The sequence below is a fragment of the Serinus canaria genome, chromosome 2 (assembly GCF_022539315.1).
Source record: "Serinus canaria isolate serCan28SL12 chromosome 2, serCan2020, whole genome shotgun sequence".
NCBI lineage: Eukaryota > Metazoa > Chordata > Aves > Passeriformes > Fringillidae > Serinus > Serinus canaria.
This window is the reverse complement of record NC_066315.1, coordinates 140,276,587-140,296,202: the sequence shown is the minus strand read 5'-3', so window position 1 is coordinate 140,296,202 and position 19,616 is coordinate 140,276,587. Positions and strand designations below refer to the sequence as shown.

The 19,616-nt window shown below is 40.6% G+C and overlaps 1 protein-coding gene across 3 annotated transcripts; it reads left to right on the top strand.

The window, feature by feature from the left end:
- Positions 1-3,440: 3,440 nt before the first annotated feature.
- On the top strand, positions 3,441-19,430 carry TATDN1 (TatD DNase domain containing 1). 3 transcript variants are annotated; one of them, XM_018913742.3, is made up of 13 exons: positions 3,441-3,647; positions 4,891-4,956; positions 5,544-5,593; positions 7,974-8,037; positions 9,262-9,405; positions 9,516-9,558; positions 13,182-13,267; positions 13,374-13,414; positions 14,781-14,857; positions 15,536-15,606; positions 16,459-16,585; positions 16,764-16,898; positions 19,289-19,391. In XM_018913742.3, the coding sequence occupies exons 1-13, from the start codon at positions 3,443-3,445 to the stop codon at positions 19,389-19,391; spliced, it is 1,212 nt and encodes a 403-aa protein (XP_018769287.3). In that variant the 5' UTR covers positions 3,441-3,442. The 3 variants fall into 3 exon arrangements, with proteins under 3 accessions (XP_018769287.3, XP_009086307.4, XP_018769303.2); XM_018913758.3 differs by lacking the exon at positions 3,441-3,647 and adding an exon at positions 3,654-3,867; XM_009088059.4 differs by lacking the exon at positions 16,764-16,898 and having other exon boundaries at positions 19,289-19,430.
- The last annotated feature ends 186 nt before the right edge of the window (positions 19,431-19,616 follow it).

The following is a 19,616-nucleotide window of genomic DNA, read 5'->3' as shown; positions in this document are numbered from 1 at the left end:
AGTGGTCACTGAGGTGCCACCTGCCTGCAGCACAGACTGCTGCCATTCACACCCAAGGTGCTCTCACATGGGCTGTTCTCGAGGTCGAGTGACATGATGCCACCACATGGGGGGCAGATGCCCTTCCTTACGAGCTGGAGGCAAAGCTTCAGTTTTTGGACCATCAGCTGGAGTTTCTTCTTGTAACTGCTTAACCTAGAAGACAAGACACAGAACTGTTTCAGCACGTTAACACACAGTTCCATTTTCAGTGCTCAGGCAATGAGCAAAAAGAAGAACCACTGGTTCCTCTCTATTTCCACAGAGAAGAATCAGTGGTAACACCTTTGGCTGACAGGTTTCACATTTCCCAACTTTAACTTCCACCCAGTAATCACTGTAGGCTCATACTGCCTAACTAAGAAGGAATTTCTAGGAGCAAGAAGTGATTTACAAAAGTAATTTCACTTAAAAGGTCATTATTTCCATGTAGTTCACATCTACCACGACTCTCTCAAACAGGCTGAATTGTGCTGCTTTGGAAGCTGACAGATAATTCCAAGTCTGGACCAAGTTTCCCTGCAGTCAACAAATAGGACACTTCTGTTCCTGCATGTCACCAGCAGCCCCTCACAGGCTTTCAATACCCATTTCTTTAAGGAGCACAAGTACCACATTCCATACAATCCAACTGAACCAAAGGACTGTTCTGAGAACACCAACTTCTTCCAACCAACTCTCAGCTCAGGACGGCCCAGAAATTAGTCTCAATGCCAACTGATGACCACTGCAGCACATCACTTTCAAAGGTGTAACCAGAAAGTGTCAGAGCTCCCCAGCAGCAGAAGAGAAATTCTCTGGTTGTTAGTCTCCTTTCATCCCACTTTGGATTTATTTTTTTCCCCCATAAAACTGCTATAACAGCTCTTACTAACTGACACAAGGCTGCAGGTTCAGCTTTAACTTCAAATTCCCTTCACAGCCCTCCAGAAGCTGTAACAAATGTGTAGGAATTTTAGGTTGTTTCACACTGGCAAGGGCTCCAGCACTGAAGAGTCTGATACTGCAGTAGGCATTCAGTAATTCTTCCAACACCACACCTGTGCCACACAGGATACTTGTGTGCTAAAGAGACTTTCCTTTGCATAGAGGAAGCACTGACCTCTCTTTCCCAGCTTTCCCTCTGCAGCTTCTTCCACTGCTCTCGTTTGGCAAAGTAATCAGGGTACATTGCCTTCTCAGAAGGGTGCCAGAAATCCAAGCACCATTCAGGAAGCTGTTGAAAAAAATATTATTTAAAATACTATTTTTTATATATGAAATCACATTTGTACACACATGCAGAAGAATGAAACACAAAGGCTGAAGCCAGTCTTACTCCCTAGGGTTTTTTCCCGTTTTGAAGGACTACATAAAAACACTATTTAAGAGCTGCCTGACTAACTCAAGGCATGTGGCAGAGGTCAGAACTTTTCACACATTATCCTGACCCACAGGAAGATATCACAGCATTCCAAAACAAGTCCCAGATCATCTCAGTTTACTCTAAACTTCTCAAAATAATTCCATCTGGTGGAGGAGGTAATCTGATTTCTTCCCTTTCTTCTCTCAAAGGCAGCAGGTTAAAGGAATCCTTCTCTCCAACTACTGATTTATTTTACTTGACAAAGAACATTACAGCTTATTTCTCTTATCTACAACTACTAAGAAATGAGCGGCTTCTTAGGCCTTTAAGATCTTGAGAATGGTCTGAACTCTAAGACCTTCTGACAATGGGAAAAAACCCTTGAATTTAGAATTTTGCAGTGATTAAAAACCCCCAAATTGTTTACATTTTAAAGAGAGAAACACTGTTTAAAAAAAAAAATCCCACCAAAACTCCCAACTGAAAAAAAAAAAAAAAAGTTGCTCCAGTACCATCATACATGCAGTGATATTCACACTTTTCTTGTTTTGATTCTCATCAGAGAACAAACCTTTGACTGAATGGAAATAGCACAGCTACTGAAGTAAATATCCACACACAGAACTCCAATTAACACCACCAATCAGCCTATATTTGGAGCAGCATCCACAATGGACAGTCACTGACACACAAACCAGCCACAGCCTTGTGACAGTCATTTTGTTAAGACAATTTTAGCCCATCAAATTGGGAAAAGAAAGCATAACCCAGTCTGTGTTTCTGTATGAAGACTAATATTGACCATTTATTGCTTAGCTGCCTTTTTTTCTGTCCACACTCTCTGTCACTATTACCTCTACTACTGCTCAGGCCCTTGACCTTGGCACAAGTTTAAATAAGTTATTCACTTCTCTTTTCAGTCATATATTCTTTATTCTGCCCCTGATAAATCTATGTCATATTTTTCTTTTTTAATGGCTTAATATGCAAAAAGATCTGACCAGATCCAGTCTCTTGCCAGCACTTTTTTCAAATTTGTGGGGAAACGGGTGCAGGCAGTCTCTAGGCCAGTATTAACTTCTAATACATTAAAAAGATTATGCCAAAAAAGCAAAGTCCCTGTGTTTCTCTATGGAACTTTTGCTCCTAAATAAAACAATCTTAATGGTCAATACTTGTAGAAGTGCCTCAGAGTCTAAACATACGGCTTCTATTTCCAGGCAGTGCTGCTCTCACACAGCAGCATACAATCTGCACAATCTGGCACTGCAGCACATGAAGGGAAATGGTAACTTGTACCATTGCTCAAATGCTGGAAGAACCACAGGACTGAGTGAAGGGAAGTCCCCGGCAGACAAGGTGACACCTGCCCTGACCAGAGGAACCAAGGCTGTGCTCGGGAGGCAGCAGAGCTCCCTCGGCGCCGTTCACTTCCCCAGCTCAGCTCCAGCCCTTTCCTGTGCCAGTCTGACCCGCTTGGCAAAAGAGCAGATGATTATCCCCAGAAAAAATCCCAAAAGAACAAGTAGCGGTGTTCAAACTGATCAAGAAACTCCATTTTCCAGGACCAGAGCAGCTCCTCCCACACAAGCAGCAAGATGTCCATGGAGCGGTGAAATGACACTGCCGAGCCAAGCTGCGGCCCTGTCCACGTCAGGTGACACAAAACGCGCAAAGCCAGCGCAGGAGCTCCCAGCACGAGCGGCTGGCAGTCCCCTGGCCTCGTTCCTTGTCTCACCTTGTACATCTCGTATCTCTCGTACGCAATGCCCCCGGGGGAGTCGGCGAAGATGTACGGCTGCGGGTGCTGGTTGGCCCAGAACTCCTCCTCCCCGGCCTTCAGCAGCTCGGTGGCTTTCACCATATCCTTGACATTCTTGTTCTTATCGAAGCGGTCCCTCAGGAGGCAGGCAAAGTAGCGGTACTTGTCTCTACGGACAGAGGTCACGCACAGTGAGGAGGAAAACAACCATCGCCCACCCCAGGCCCAGCCAAGCGCGGGGCTGAGCGCCCCGATGTGAGGGCGGCCAGCGCTCCCAGCTCCCCTCGCCCTCACCGATGGATGCACCAGGACTCGAGGTGCCGCAGGGATTTCTTGTACAGCCGCAGCACCTTCTGCTGGTGGGTCAGGTAGGCGGCCATGGCGCCCGGCTCCGCGGGCCCTCCCCTCCGCGCGGGGGATGCCGGGAGGGCGCCGCGGCCCCGCCCGCGCTACCGCCACCGAGAGCGCCCGCAGCCGCCATGAGCCGCGCCAAGTTTATCGGTGAGGGGGTGGCGGGGAGGGCGGGGGGTTTCTGTCCCCGGGTCTTTGACCCAGGCCTCCCGCTCCTCGCCCGGTGCTGGGCCGAGATAGCCACCGCTACCCCACAGCGTGAGGGGCCCCGCGCAGCGGACGGAGCTTCGGGCTGTGCTGTGGTAGTGGCAGGGCTTGTCGCAGCCCTTCATCCAGTGCTTGTCTCCTCCTCTCCAGCTCCTTACCCAGGGTTTGTCCCAGTCCCTCAGATTTATTACAGTCTCTTAGGTTTGTCCCAGCACCTCTGCTAGGGCTTGTCGCTTCCCACTCCAGTTCCTGCTTGTCGCCTCCTGCGGTCCCTCTCGGTGTCCCGAGGTTCGGCGGCCTTGGAGCCCCGGGGCAGCGTTTGGGAATGTTTGTGCTGTGTCGGCCCTATGGCTGCTGCTCCTTGGTTACCCCCAGCTCCGGGGGGCTTGGCCGCCCTTCGCTCCCTGTCCTGCATTGCTGCATTAGTGGTGGTTGTTTCTGACTGTATGCAACTGGCTTGAGTGAAAATTTAAGTATTTTTAGGAAATTCGACGGAAAACCTGTAAATAACTTCAAAAGGTCAGCTCATGTGGAAGCCCTACAGAGCAGCTTAGTATTTCCTTGGAAAATTTTCCTGTCCGCTAGAATCCCCGCTTTAAGCGCTGGCAGCTGTTCTGGAGCCGGTGTTCAGGCCTTGGCTGCGAGGCTGCTGGGCCGGGCCGGGCCGGGCAGCGCCAGCCGGTACCTGCATTGCAGGTGTCCCGTCAGTGTCCCGTTAGTGCTGCTGGGCGGCTGGGATGGCCCAGGGATGGCACTAGGAGGGAGAACAGGCAGCCCTCCGGAGGCATGCTGCTGCTGCTGCTCCCACCCGTGGAAGGCTGTATGGAAATGCATCATTTTCCCTTTTTTAATGTCTGTTTGTGTAAATTTGTGTGCTCGTGTGAGAAGCAGATTTGTTTGCAATAAAAAGCATATTTGTGTTCACTTTGGTGGTTATGAGCGTGTGTATAATCACTCACAGAAAGTCTGAAGTTGTACAGAGGGAGAAGTTTAATTTTTCTGTCACTTCTAGTAAGGAGTAAGTTCTCAAGTTATGCAAGTAAGTTTATGCTTAAGCATTTTATGACTTACCAGTTTGCTGGTTCAGGGTTTAGATAGGGTTTCTATTGTCTTCCCTAGCTTATTAATATTCAAAATAAAATACAGAACAGCTAAAACTTCTAATTTCTGTCTCTGTTTTCCATAGATATTGGTATTAACCTGACAGATCCTATGTTCAGAGGAGTCTACAGGGGAACACAGAAGCATCAAGGTAAATATTTATTTGCATGTGCTGGAAGACAGAATCCCTTTTGTTGAATTAGAAGCCTCTTGCGTGTCAGAACATGATGTTAGGGTTTCTTTCTTCTCCTCCTTAGGTACCTGGGCTTAAAAAAGAAAGCCTGACTAACTAAGTTGGATACCCTAACCAAAATGCATTGTCTTAATTGCTTTTTACATGCAGGTAACTCTGCTTCTGGAGCAAAATGGACAATTGCTAATCTACTTAGGATTGCATTGATAAACTGATATGAGAGTTATGAACAGTGGTCTGTCAAAATATTGCATTGCTGAATCACAAGTTACTAATTATAATTTGGGGCTTTTTGCTCTTGTGACCTTTAGTTACGGATGTAAAAGCAGAGAGCCTTATAAAGTACATGGAAAAACTTCCACTGACTTCTTGGATTTAAATTGGATCTCTAGTTATTGCACTTTGGTATTGTCTTATAAAGATTAATTAAGTATGTTTTAAAGATTTATTTATAAGAATTTTGACTACATGAAAATTGAAAAGTAGTTAAACTATGCTGTAAAAAGCTCAAGTTCAATTCATGGCATTTTTATGAACTTTTGCAGATGACCTTCTGGATGTAATAGAGAGAGCAGTCAAAGTTGGCGTTAAAAAGGTAATTTCTTATAATGAAATGGCGTTAAAATTTTAAGCTGCTTTCCAATATTTGGGTTTTAGTGCTCTCCCACTAAAACAGTGTTTGTGGGACTTGAATGGAAAATGCAGTAACTTCCTTTAGTAGCACAAAACAAAAGTGTTCTGTGCAGAGCATGGTCTTTCCGTTTGCACAGATCATTATTGAAGCTGATTGTTGCTGTTCAGTGATATTGTTGGTGATGTGGATGTAGAAGTTATTTTGTACAGTTTCAACAGAAAGATATTCTCCTCTGACCTGCTGCAATGAAGTGGTACGTAATTTTCCATGTTGGAAAATAGGCAATATTATAGGCAATATAATACTGCCTATATTTTTAGAATATTTTTTCCTTTATTCTGTGTGGCTCTTAGAGAGTAAATCTTATGAGGAGCAGCTGTGGGAGCTGGGAGTTTTTTTAACCTGGAGAAAAGGAGGCTCAGAGCAGACCTCATCACTTACAACTCCTGAAAGGAGGCTGTAGCCAGGTGGGGATCAGTCTCTTTTCCCAGGCAAGAAGTGACAGGAGAAGAGGAAATGACCTCATGCTCTGCCAGGGAGGTTCAGGTTGGACATCAAGGAAGGATTTCTTCCTGGAAAGGGTTGTCAGACACTGGAACTGGCTGCTCAGGGAAGTTCTGGTCATCTTCCTGTGGAATTGTTCAAGAAACTACTGGATGTGGCACTCAGTGCTCTGGTTTAGTTGACAAGGTGGCAGTGATCAGTCAGAGGTAGAACTCAGTCATCTTGGAGGTATTTTCTAACCTTTATGATTCTATGATTCTTAATCAACAATTACTGCTGAAGATCAAACTCTTCTGATTGAGGTCTTCAGGTATTTCTCCATGTAAAGGAAATTGGAAACTGCAGAAGGGCTGGGAGTGCCCACTTAAAGTTGAGACATCTGCGTGTTTGCTGGTAAATACTGGCTTACATGTATTAAAACAACATCCTTATGAGAGAATTTGTAACTCTGAACCGGAAATGGGTGTTTCCAGCAGTGCATCATATCCCATGGTTTAGCCTGTCTCGCTTTCTCTCTAAACTGAATAAATTTCTGATAAAAGTATGAATTAGCATAGAATACAGTGCATACTGTCACAAACTGTTCTACTGCACTACTAAGGCTACCAGATTAGAAATAAGGAAGTAAACACTCCTATAGCAGAGGAACAGGCATCTTGGGAGTTTGTTGAAAAACTCTCATCTGAAAAGAGTGAGAAATGCACTGGGAAACAAAAGAAGAAAACTAGTGATAGAGAACTTACCTCACTGCAGCAAATACAGGAGTGAGGTCACATTTATATGTGCTGTATAACTGCTATTTAATTTTTATACCAGCCTCTGAAAATAAGTGCATTTTTAAAAATTTTGTCATCAAAAATAGATAAGCTGCATAACTTTTTCAAGATGCACAGTGGATTGAGAAATGTTATTCAGGAGTTCCTGCCCTTAGCTGTTCTCAGTATTGCTACTGGCCTGTACAGTGTCAGAAATCAGTTCAATCACAGATTGTTCCTGCTTGCCTAGAACCTTAATCTGCTGATTAGAAAGTACTGTTATTTTTTTGTGAAGATGCTGCTTTATGGTAATTTTTTGTGAAGTTTTGCTCTGTGTTGGTATGCGCTGAGCCATTTTCAGCTTAATATTTCTCAGTGATGTTGTTGGGATGTGTCCGTCTGTCATGAGTGCCCTGGGAATGTGGGAATGTCTGAGCTGGTGCTGACAGAGCCTGCTGGATAGCACCTGCAGGGGGAAGAGTTGTCCAAAACCACTGTAGATTGGCTGTTACAACCCAGGGTGAAATATTCTGCAAGTGGTGGTTCAAAAGTACACTGTAGGCAGCACTTCTCATGTGATAACGTTAAGGTAAAAATAAAAGATCGGAGATGGAAATGCTTAAATTTATAATCCCAGCTCTGATACAGAGTCATTTTTTGGTTTAACTATTTACTCTTGTCTTGTTTTGGGTCTTTGAGAGTCTATACTTTCCCCAGCTGCAGGCCAGGGAGAATATTTCTAAGTATCAATTCTTGAGTGCAAGTACAGTCTTCAGTCATCGTGTGAGGAAGCTAATATTGCTGAAAATTGAAGTATTTTATTCCTTTAGTGATATAAATATTTAGCATACAAGATACTTAGATTAAGGGGAAAAAAGTCATATTTTGCAGCTGACTGTATTTACTAGCTCCTGAGGACCATTAAGGTTTATTGCTGATTTATGAAATCTTGTTATATGTATATTAGTAATTGTATTCATATGTTCTCTGTCAAGATCCTTCCTTGTATCTGAGTGTTTACTTAAACATTCTGTTTGATGTTCAAAGAACATCCACACTGACAGTACTTCTCTTGTTTCAAGTTTTTGATTACAGGTGGGAGTCTAGAAGATAGTAAAGATGCATTGCAGCTGGCACAGACAAATGGTATTTTCACTTTAAATTTACATTGTCAGTCAAAAATATAACCTTCTCTGTGCTCAGAATTGAGTTCAAGAGGACCTGCCTCAGAGGTGTTTACAGACTCTCAGATTAAAATGAGAAATTACATTTCAGAGTGGAATGAATGCATTGTGTATGAGTTTGTGTGTTGCTCTTTAGATCCCTGATGCTGGAAGGAATCACTCTTTTTGTGCATGTTGTATTTCTAAATAAAAATAGAAATTATAGAAAATTTCTGGAATAAAAATATTAATACAAAGTTCTGTTCTAGAAATAAGATGAAGTGCTTGCATGTTGTGAAATATATGGGGTTTGTTGGCTTTTTGTTTGTTTTTTACTCACCAGTCTGTTATGATTAGCTTGATCAAGAGAGGTATCTTTATTTTGATCATTCCCCTGGTTTTTCTTTCTGTGAAAGGACAATGGCTCTTCTTTTTTCTTGTGGCAGATTTCATCCCACTAATTACTTAAATATGTATTTGAACTAAAACACATGATAAAGTACTGTTTACTAACAGAAACATAAAATAATTTTGGTTTGAATGAACTCAAGGAGATAATTTGGTCCAAGCCAATCCACATTTCCACTTCCCTTCAGGAAGGCAGGACTGGCTTGAACATTAGGGCAAGTTGCTCAGGGCCTTACCTGTTTTTTCCCTTCCCCAGTGCTTTTACACTTAGCAGAAGTGTTAGTTTTGGCATAGTAATCTAGATCATAGATTAGGCATAGTAATCTAGATACTTGGGTTAATCAGGAGATGTGAGCTCTGAAATTCTCTTACAGCTTATGCAGGGGACTTGAGGGAAATGCTCTCTGCAGTTCTTACAGCTGGGATAGCCTAATGCACTTTGAACGAGATGTATTTCTAAATGATCTCGAGAGGTTTCATCCAGCCTCAACAATTGTTTGATTTATTGGAGGCTGCTCCAGCAGAACAGTTCAGCTCTAAGCTGCAGTTTTGGAGTGCACCAAATAATGTGTCCTAAAAGAAGACATGTGCACACGCCCCCACTGGAGATACTGTCTGACATTATTAAGGCAGAAACTGTCTGTCTAATGAAATTATCACTAAGATAAATATAGCCAAAGGGAGTTTTCTTTTAAAATTGTGACCAATAAAAAAAAATCTCCAGAGGCAGATGTTATCTGTGCCTTAAATAAATTTTCTTTTTCTTTTTTTTTAATCTCCTAATACTCTCTTTCTTTAGACATGTTTTTCAGTACAGTTGGCTGTCACCCTACTCGCTGTGGAGAATTTGAGCAGAATAGCCCTGAACAGTATTTATCTGAATTAAAAAATCTGATTGAAAAAAATAGGACAAAGGTAGTAGCAGTTGGAGAATGTGGCTTAGGTAAGTGTTCTCTTATTACTTCAATATTTTTTTCTAGACATATACTAAAAAAAAAAAAAAAAAAACCAAACTAAAATACTAAATGGGGTTTGTGTTCTTTCTGTTTGTAGATTTCGATAGATTAGAATTTTGCCCAAAGGACATCCAACTCAAGTAAGAAACTTATGATGACTGTGAACTGACTTGTAGCAATTTACAGTAGTGTTTTCTATCTTGTGTTCTGCCACATAACAAACTGTCACATCTAGCCCTAAAATTTGCAGGGTTGTGCCCAGAGATTATTTGGCAGAAATGGGAATTCAAAGAAATATGCCTACATTCAAGTAGTGCAATGTGCTAAATTTTGCTACCTCCCTGGTGTTGACTTCTGTCAACATGTCTTTTTCTGTAAAACTGACCAGAAATTGTGGATTTCTGGGTGTGAGAAATGTTAATTCTTGCTAATAGTTAAGAGCTAAAAGACAATTATGGGAAAAACCCCATAAATGTAGTGTGAAAGAATTGGGTTGTTGAGTGAAAGGCATGAGGAAGGGAGCAGAATTATCAAAAGCATACATCAAAAGCAGTGATAAAAGTAGTGGATAAAAAAGAGCTTTTAGTAAGGAAGGTGTTAGCTGGGAGCAGATAATGGGGAGCTGATGGTAAAGGTTGTCTCAGGAGGTGCAGCATAGATGCTGAATGGAAGGAAGCTACCACAGCCCCTACAATCAGCCTACATTCTTCTATTTAGAATTTCTCTCTGCAGAGGGAACCGATTGAAAGATACAAGTGATAAATTCACATGAGTGATTAATGAATTACATTTGCATGTTACTGTTTTGAGTAAATTAGTCACTGGGGGGCAGTGGTTGGTTGTGTTTTTTCTAATTGCTGCATATTAGCAATAGGAGGATTCTTCATAATGCTACAGACCTACAGTGAAATACTCAGCAAAGAGGACAGGACTCTTTTTCCTGATAGAATTCAGTGCACATGAAGTTCAGCAAAGCACAGGTCAGAGCATAATCTGTTTATTTTGTGTGGCAAACTAAAATACTGATGGAGTATCAGATTTTAAGATCCTTAACTGCCTTGATGTTAGAGAAAATACATATATCTCATTTCCTTGTCCAGTGGACTGCAGCTGAAGAGCAGCTAATTGGGTGCACTGAAATTGAGTTGTAAAGAAAGAGATGACAGGCCTGATCAGTGAACTAAACAGAGGAAGGCAGAGTGTGTAATACATGGGGACAGTTCACTGGTTTGCAGCTGCTCAGGAGTTGAGGTGCAGCAGTCACGGGGAGGGCTGGCACACAGCTGCACAGTTCCCCCACAGAAGAGCAGTAGGTTTGTTTCCCAGCAAATCAGAGCATGACCTCTTTTTCGTTTAGTACTTAATCAACATTTTTCTGGTTAGTTATGCTGTGTTTTCTTTTCGATAATTTTCACCTGTACATTATTTTTTATGGTTTTTTTCAGTTTATAAGTTAATAAGAATCTAATAAAGATGAAATTTCTTTGCTGTAGTGTTCCTAAGAACTCTTTATTTCAGAAATCTTCCCCATGCTTAGAACTTTTCCAACAGAAAGCAGTGATTTGAATGGTAGTAAGATGAAGGTACTGCCTTCACATTAAGGTGAAACCTGTATTATAAATGCCCTGATAAGCATATAGATGTTTCACATCTGCTGTACTAGTGGGAGGGGTCTGTATAATCACAATATCACATGCACCATTACTCAGATTAATTCAGAAGTGTTTGTCTGGAGATCTACCTCAGCAAGGCCAGTTTGCTTTAGCTCCTTTACTGTCTTGGTCCTGTAGCATTTGAATGTGATGGTCAAAACTAAGCTTCCTCAAGGGAGCAGGTTGTTCCTTAAGCACTGTAACTCCTCAGGGTTAGTTTCCTACTGAGTTATTTTCTTATCATTCCAGTCAGTGTATGTCTGGTTTCTTCATGCTTTTCCAGGGGTTGGGATTTTAAATTTTTTTTAAATAATTTTTTTCTCTTCAATAACTGCCCCATCCACCTCCTCTTTCAACATGAGTGGGGCTTTGTTGTTGCTAGGAATGGAAGAAGCCTGAGTTACATTTCCATTTGCAGGGACACTAAACTTTGTACTTTTCAGGGCTTTACCCTTCTCAAAATTAGATGGAAATTGGCCAGTAAGTTGCTTGGGGAGCTTACTTGCAATTCTGTCTCTAAAACCTCTTTCCCATGTGAAACAAGTATTCTGTTAAAAGAAAACTGACACCAAAAATCAAGCAATTGTAGCTATTTAACCACAAGAGCAATCATGAGTTGCAAATAATTTATATTTAGTCAAACAAGCTAAACTAAGCAAGATATCTAGACAAAGAAGATTCAAAGTAGGTGTAATGCATTCTCATGAATTTTCATGTCAGTTTTCAAGGTTGCTGCTGATTTGTTTAACCCATTTCATCTCAAAGATTTGCACTGATTGACAGGGAAGGTAACTTTGATCTGAGAAATATCAACTTGTAATACACAGAAAATAGTGAAAATGACGTTTAATTAAATGGCCAGTTGCATATTTGTTTAGGGTTGGTTTTTTTTTAGGAAAATGTAAATCAAACTAGTGGTTTGCTGTCACTTTCTCCTGATGGATAAGTGACTGATACACAGTAGTGTGTGATCCCTGGAGTTTCCCCTTGAAATGGCTATGATAACTGATGGTGGGAATTTCCCAGTGCCCTGGACTGTGTTTTAACAGCAACACCTCAAGAAATCCAGTACGTGCCTAGAGCCCCAGCCTGCTGGGATGGGCAGTGTTGTTCTCCTGCTTCACCCAAGTAACATCATCTTTCAAATAGCATGAGGACACTGAGTCACCCATGCACTGCTGGCCTTCTGCCATGCTTAAGAATCACCCATGCTGTGTTCCCTGAGCATGGGTGTTTCCCCTGCCTGGGTGGAGCTGGGCAGCAGAGATGTGGAATGGTAATTGCAGAGCTCCTGCTAATGACAAGCACAGGTTAGTTCAGTGCTGAGTAGTTTCCTTTGGCAATTGCATTGGGGAACCTGGCTACCTCCTTACCTTCCTTCTGCCCACATTCCAGTGTCTCTTCACAGGGTGGGGTCTCCCTGTTACCACCCCATCAAGAGCAGCTCCGAGGAGTACAAAGTTGGAGAGGGATAAAAAGGAGTGAAAAGGAAAGGATACAGGAACACAGAGGAAGGGAGGGAAAACAGGTAAAGACAATAGGCAGAAGTATGATGTCTAATCTGATATTTGTTCCACCCCAAGAGAGTGGATTGTTACTCACAGATCAGCAGCTCTGATGCAGTTTGGCCACTGAAGGCTGTAGAAGCCTGCACAGTGCTCCCCTGCTCACCCTCATTGTGTTTATGAGTGCTTCTTGAAATAGTGGCCTCTGCCATCCTCACTCTCCCATTCCTCACATTTCAGAACTTTGTGGAAGGAACAGTCAGTTCCTCTTCCACAATAAATAAATAAATAAATAAATAAACAAAAATTAACTCCAGCTCCCTCCCACACTACTCAAGAGTATGTGCTCAGCATGTATACATGTACATTCTGCAGTACTGAGGCTCTTGGCCACTTATCTGTCTTCAAGCATAGATCACAGGTGTGGAAATAGACATGGAAAAGAGGTTATTTTAAATCCTTGCACAAATAAGAACTTTCGCATGGCAAATCCAGTAATGCTGTCTTTAGCTCTGAAGGTCAGAAGCTTGAGTAAAAAAAAATCTTTTACTGTCCTTATTCATTCTTACACTGAGTTTCTCTTTAAAGCTGAATTTTATTTTACAGGTATTTTGAAAAACAATTTGATTTGTCAGAACAGATGCAGTTGCCCATGTTTCTGCACTGTAGAAACTCACATGCTGAATTTTTAGGTGGGTTGTGTTTGAGAGTTTCCTATTTACAGCAAATTCTGAATGTAAAAATTCTTCTATATTCATCTGTTATAAAGCTGTTCTATATTTTTATTTCATTTCCTAGACATAATGCGAAGAAACAGAGATAGAGTTCTAGGAGGGGTGGTAAGTATGGACTTCAGAGTAGCATTCATTTTTCCATGCATGTGTGTGAATATTGCTGCTTAATATGCAATTTCTTGTTTGTCATGGATCTGCATAGGCTTCCTGTTACATCATTTAAGCTGTTATTAATTAGTAAATTTTCCAGTCCCTTTTGTTGTTTTTATTTTTATTGCTTATTCAACAGGATTTTTGCAAGGTAAGAAGATAGGCTGAGAAAAAGCTCTGCAGCTGATGTGAACAGCTTTTCTTGGCCTGACAGCAGGACAGTCTAAGCACCTCATAATTGACTTTGGCCTTTTCCCAACTCCTCAGTGTCTGTAACTGCAATGCATTCAGACCACAGATCATTTAGATGCATGTTCCCAGTGGAAGCCATAACCTCAGACATTTGCTTCTGACGTTGGACATCGTTTTCTAATTAGATCCAGATGGAACTTTGGATTACTGTCTTTAGATATTCAGATCACGTTTTTTATTTCAAAAGTCTAACAGGAAAAGCTTTGGGTGAAATGGGAAATCCAGCAATGCTTTTTCAGGTTTCCATTATGACTGAATTTTTCAAAAGTAATAAATGCTCTTGATTCTGACATGCGACCACACCTCCTACAAGAATATTGGAGTTCCCAGGTTTGTCCTTTGTTCCCACAAAACCCTTTCCTACACTCAGTGCTTTGCATGTGTAATGTCCTGTGTAATGCTATGAAGGCTCTCCTTCCTTCCTCCCTTTCTTTTTTCTTGCACAGCCAGGAAAGAGGGGAGAAATGAGCAGGCATCTTCTGCAACTGCCTGCCCCTGTCACAGCACAGGGAAGCAGAGCAGTCTCTTTGCTCCACTCAGGCTGAGGAGATGCAGTTCCCAGCTGCATTACATTGTGTAACTTGTGACCCTCTACTTTCCTCTCTGGAATGACCAAGAGGACTGTCTTGCTAGTTCCAGTGGACTGACTAACATCTGTGGAGAACAGAATGCTGTTCTTAATGTGGCCCTGACAGTGCCCTGAAGGGAATACTGAGGAAAGAATCTAAAAATTCAACATGCACAGGATTACTTCCTGAGTATTATCTCCCAGTTACAGGGAGTTCCAGGGCCAAAAGGGTATCACTGGATAGGCCTTTATTCACATATTTACTGTTTAAGTGTAGTAACCACTTCCAGTGCAGCATTCAGGTGACTTCAGCCTGAACTTTGCTCAAATTCAGAATTAACTGAGCCATGTCCCATCTTGATGTTTGTAATGCTGTGTAATGCATACTGTTGAAGGTATTTGATGCTAATAAAAGGTAATGCATACTTTTGAATGACTGGAGTTTTAATAAAAGTACATAGTATTTTTATATGTCTGTGTATCTCTATTTATGTGCTCTAGGTACATTCTTTTGATGGCACAAAGGAACAAGCAGCAGCTCTAATAGATTTGGATCTTTATATTGGAATAAATGGCTGGTAAGTTCTTTACAAGAAATACAATTGCTTTAAAATGGCAGCTGTAGTGACCTCATTGCTTTCTTTAAAACAGTGAGGTCAAGTTTTCAAAGCTCTCCTTAGTCATCTGACAGATTTAGAATTGCTCACATTAGTCTGTTAGCCATCAGAGCTCTTGCTGTGCAGCTCAGTGAGCTAATCCACGTCCACTCTACTACCCTCAGGACAATCCTTGCTTGTAATTAAATAAGATTGTTGAAGATGGAAAGACTCCTTCTGAGGAGCCTTTAAAAAACAGCCTGACTTTCAGGTGCCTGTCAAATGCTGGAGTAATGCACTTGTAACCTGAGTGCCTCATCTCCTGGTTATGCAGTTTGGATTCTCAGCAGTCACCTGGCCAAATGCCAGCCAGCACCACTTTGTAAGCTACAGAAGCTGTCACCAGGCAAGCAAGGGCAGCCAAAGGGGTTCTGCAGCTTACTGGGGTGAGATGGCTTCTCCCACTAACTCTAAATTTCCTGTTTTCTGCACAATTTTCATTTACAGGTGGTATTGTTAAAAAGGAAGCAAATTTTTACTAATGAACAGAATTATTTAGGAAACTGTCTTTGCTACAAAACACTTTAATAGGCACAGTAATTACTTTAATATGCTTTTTATGTTTTTTTTTTCTTTTTAACCAAACTCTAAATTTTCTAGTTCACTGAAAACAGAAGCCAACTTGGAAACACTGAAATCAATTCCTAGTGAACGATTAATGATAGAGACTGGTAAGATTTTTAATCTTGGTCAGTTTGTGACAATAGGCAGTGGTGTACTGGTGTAGCAATTATAAAGCAGAATCAAGACCCAAATAATTCAGAACACTGGCTATTTTCTTTACTTGAGAAAGCAGTTTACAGAACTACTCCTTTCCAGCCTTCTGCTGGAAGGAATAAGCTGCTGTGTCAGTTCCTGACATTGCAGGGGAAGATGAAAAGGACAAATTCACAACTTGGATTTCTAAATGTACCAGAATCCTTCTTAAGTATCTTTTGAAATGTAGCCTGCTGGAGATGTGCCCAGCACAGGGAAATGGCTATGAGTTAGCCACTGGCAGCAGTAATGGCATTTGGAAACAACTGCTCTTTAAATGGAATAGGTGAAATTAACCCACTGAGCAGTCATTTTAATGGACTGACTAGGGATGTCATGTTCTCTTTTTTCATGTTCAGTTATCAATAATTGACAGTACAAATACAGTATTTATTTTAATTTCTGAGTCTTGAGAAAGGAAAATTGCAAACTGCTAAATCCTTAAATTTATTTGCACGTGAAGTACAGACCTGTTATACAGGAAGCTTCTGTGGAATGCATGCAGTGTGTCTGGCTCTCTTTATCCTGTCAGAGGAAATTAGTGTTATGTACTGTTTTTGCTGATCTTTTCAAGTGTAAAATCCTGAAGATAATGGTATAAAAATCCAAGATGTTAAATTTCCAGATCTCTTAAATTTCCTTTTGTGCTGGAGGTTGTTGCTGGAAGAAGATTGCAGGAGCTTTTGTCTATAGAAGTAGTTGATCAAACTATCTCATGCTATTCTGAAACAATTGCACTCCTAATTCTTTTTTTCGACTTAAACTAGATGCACCTTGGTGTGGAGTGAAAAATACTCATGCTGGATCAAAATATGTTAAAACTACATTTCCTACAAAAAAGAAATGGGAAAAAGGGCACTGCTTGAAGGACAGAAATGAACCCTGCCATATAATGTAAGTGTACCACTGCACTCTGACTTTAAATACTTCAACTCTGATGAGAAAAAACATAGAAAAATCCCAGTTATTTAGTAATGTAGAAAATAGAAATTAATTCTAAAGTAATTTCTTGTGCAAGGTTTTGCTTTATAAGCTGTGGAAAAAATTAGAAATCTTAATTTTCCTACTTCAGCTACTCTGGATATTCAATGCTCCCTGAAAGTGAAACCAGTACCATTTTTATTTTTTCACTTGATGCACTGCAGAAGAGATTAAACCCTCTGAAGCAAGCTGGCTTGAATATTCATTTCACTCACTTGTTGTTCAGGTAATTTTTAAAACTGATCCAGCCCTGGGCATCAGGGGACAGTCCCACAGGTGGGACAGTGCTGAGGCACCTGCAGTGCCTGTGACACTGCTGCTGTCACAGGCCTGTGACATGAACTGCCACAACATGCCTTTTGTCAGGGATGTTTCTTCCTTCTGCTGTTGTGCTTCAAAGAATCCTGTGCAATTTAGATATGAATGACAGCAGCCAAGATACAGGGTAGTGAAAGAGAACTCCAGGGGCTTATGAACAGAATTGTTAAGCACAGACACAGTTTTCTTCCTCCTTTCCACACAGTTCCTCACAGAAGGGTGAAAAACAGGAAAATGTGTAATTGTTTTAGTGAAATGTTTAGTTATCTGCATTAAATACCATTAAACAGATGAAATACTGAATTTTCAGAAATCCCTGCCTAGATTTTGAAATACTGCTCAGGATAATACTAAAGATCCAGGTATGAAGTAAGGTATCTAAACAAGAATTTAATTGAGAAGTGAAGGGAATTCTGATGCTTTCTGAGACATGAAGGAACTTGGAAAACCACTAATGATATAAAAGCACAGTTTAAGCTTACATGGTGACATCTCCTAGTGTTCAGATATAATCAATGTGATTAGGTCAATTGTAATACTTGTTGAATTTTTATTTTTTTTAATTAAAAAAAAAAAAATGTGAAGAGGACACATTAGCACAGAAGGGTTGCTTCAGTATTTTAAGACTGTCTAGGGTCAGTCCCTAATTTTGGAGTTGGGGAAGAGATCAAAAGAAAACACTCTTCTGATCACAAGTGAAGGGCCTCCACTGTTACTATTTCAACCAGCCCATATGTCAAGAACACCCCCCACATATTTGTCTTCTGCCTTAGTTGTCATTTACAGAAATGTTTCAGAAACCCCCAAACTCAAAATGCAGTCTGTTCTGCATAGATGCAGAGTGCACAAATGCACTCAAGATCATTACACAAATGCTGTGCTTTGGCTTTTCCCTTCTTTTATGAAAAAAATACTGTTTGGCTCAACCTTTGAAATTATTATCCCAGTAATGTTCATTATAAGCAGGTGAATTTGAAGAACCTTTTAAACCTTAAGAAAAATGCAGAATGGTAACTGATAATTGGTGTTTTGTAACTTCTCAAGTAGCAAAATCCCCTGTGAGAGAATGTTACTCAGTCCACAAAGTGTCTTTAATGTTTCGGGTATATATACAGTTTAATACAGCTCATTTGGGAGGAGAAAATTACCATTTGCCTAGTTTTGGTAGAGCTCTTTGGACACCTTTCAATTTTGATAATGATATTTCTGTTTCATATATATTTATTTAGAACTACTCCCCTTGGAAGCTATTTTTTAAAAAGTTTAGCCACAAGAGACTTTTCTCCTTCAGCAGTTTCACATACACAGTTGTTACAGTAACATACAGCCTTCTATTGCATCCAAGTGAGGAGAAATAAGTAAGCTCTAAGTCTTCTTGGGTGAAATTCTTTGGTATTTGGTACTCATTTATGTATAGACCTGATCTCACTCCATCTCATCGCTAATTCTGCATCTAGGAAAATATTTGCAGTAAAATAATTATTAAGAGCAACTTCTTCTATGCTGTCTTTTGCAAAAAGAAGTTTAGCTATTGCCTCAGCAAACCAAACCTTACTACCAAGCTTAAGCTTCTTACTCTTCAAAGTGAAGTTTGAAGATTTTTGCTGCTACTGGAAAAATCAAAGTATGACACATCTCTGGAAGGGTACAGAATATTACTTTTACTTTTTCTTTTTTTTTTTTTTTAAAGAATGACTGATACAAAATCAAGAAAGCAATTGCAGAGAAAAGGTTGTGGCTTGGTTTTAATCATGTTCATTCCATTTCTTTTACCTCTTCTTCCTGGCTTGTATCAAGGCCCTGAGCCTTTTGAAATTGCTCATTTAATATTTACTGCAAATACCTGACCACATTAATCACAATTAAGCTATAGAATTGGGAAGTAGGAGTAAGTTACTTTGGCAGCACTGTGCTCTGATAAAGCTGTCTATTCATAGTGCAGCCTTAGCCTTGACAAGCTAATGAATTTTTGTTTGAAAAATGAAGATCATTGATAAAGACACCCACAAAATGACACTTCCTTCAAAACAGAAAGCTGTTTAATTACCTCCAAACAAGAGTCAAAAGACCAAAGATGAATCTGTACCAGTAAGCAAACCAGTGTGCAGTGTAAAGAAAATGGCAGTTAGTAACTTAAAAGTGAATCTATTTGCATATCTGAGCACCCTGCCCTATTGCTCTTAGTGTAGGTTTTTATTCCAGCTTAATCTTAGTGAGTTGTACATACACATGCAGCAATCTCAAGTACATTCTGAAGTTCTGGGTTTCAGTCTTCTAATATAAATCTTTCTTTTTTAGTCAAATACTGGAAATAATGGCAGCAGTAAGAGAAGATGACCCAGTTGAGTTGGCCAATACTCTATATAACAACACCATTAAAGTCTTCTTTCCAAATATGTAAAGCTGTTTTTCTTACATTTATTCAGCGTAACTTCAGTAAAGATATTGCAAAAATTTAAAAATCATCATTCCTGCAAGTTCTAATCAATGGAAGCCAATGTGTAGTGGGTGTGGGGTTCTTATGGTACAAGATTAAAGCTGCTTTTGAAAAGGTGGTCTACATTTGTGCAGTTTCTCAGCCCTGTTCCCCTTTTGTCAAGATTCAGGATTGACTTCAAGGCCAGGC

What these genes read in the sequence shown, in the direction of transcription:
- TATDN1 (XM_018913742.3), top strand. Translation starts at nt 3,443, where the DNA reads ATGGATGCACCAGGACTCGAGGTGCCGCAGGGATTTCTTGTACAGCCG. An exon ending in AGTTGGAGAATGTGGCTTAG is followed by an intron (nt 9,406 to 9,515) that starts GTAAGTGTTCTC and finishes TTCTGTTTGTAG; the next exon opens with ATTTCGATAGATTAGAATTT. An exon ending in CTCACATGCTGAATTTTTAG is followed by an intron (nt 13,268 to 13,373) that starts GTGGGTTGTGTT and finishes TTCATTTCCTAG; the next exon opens with ACATAATGCGAAGAAACAGA.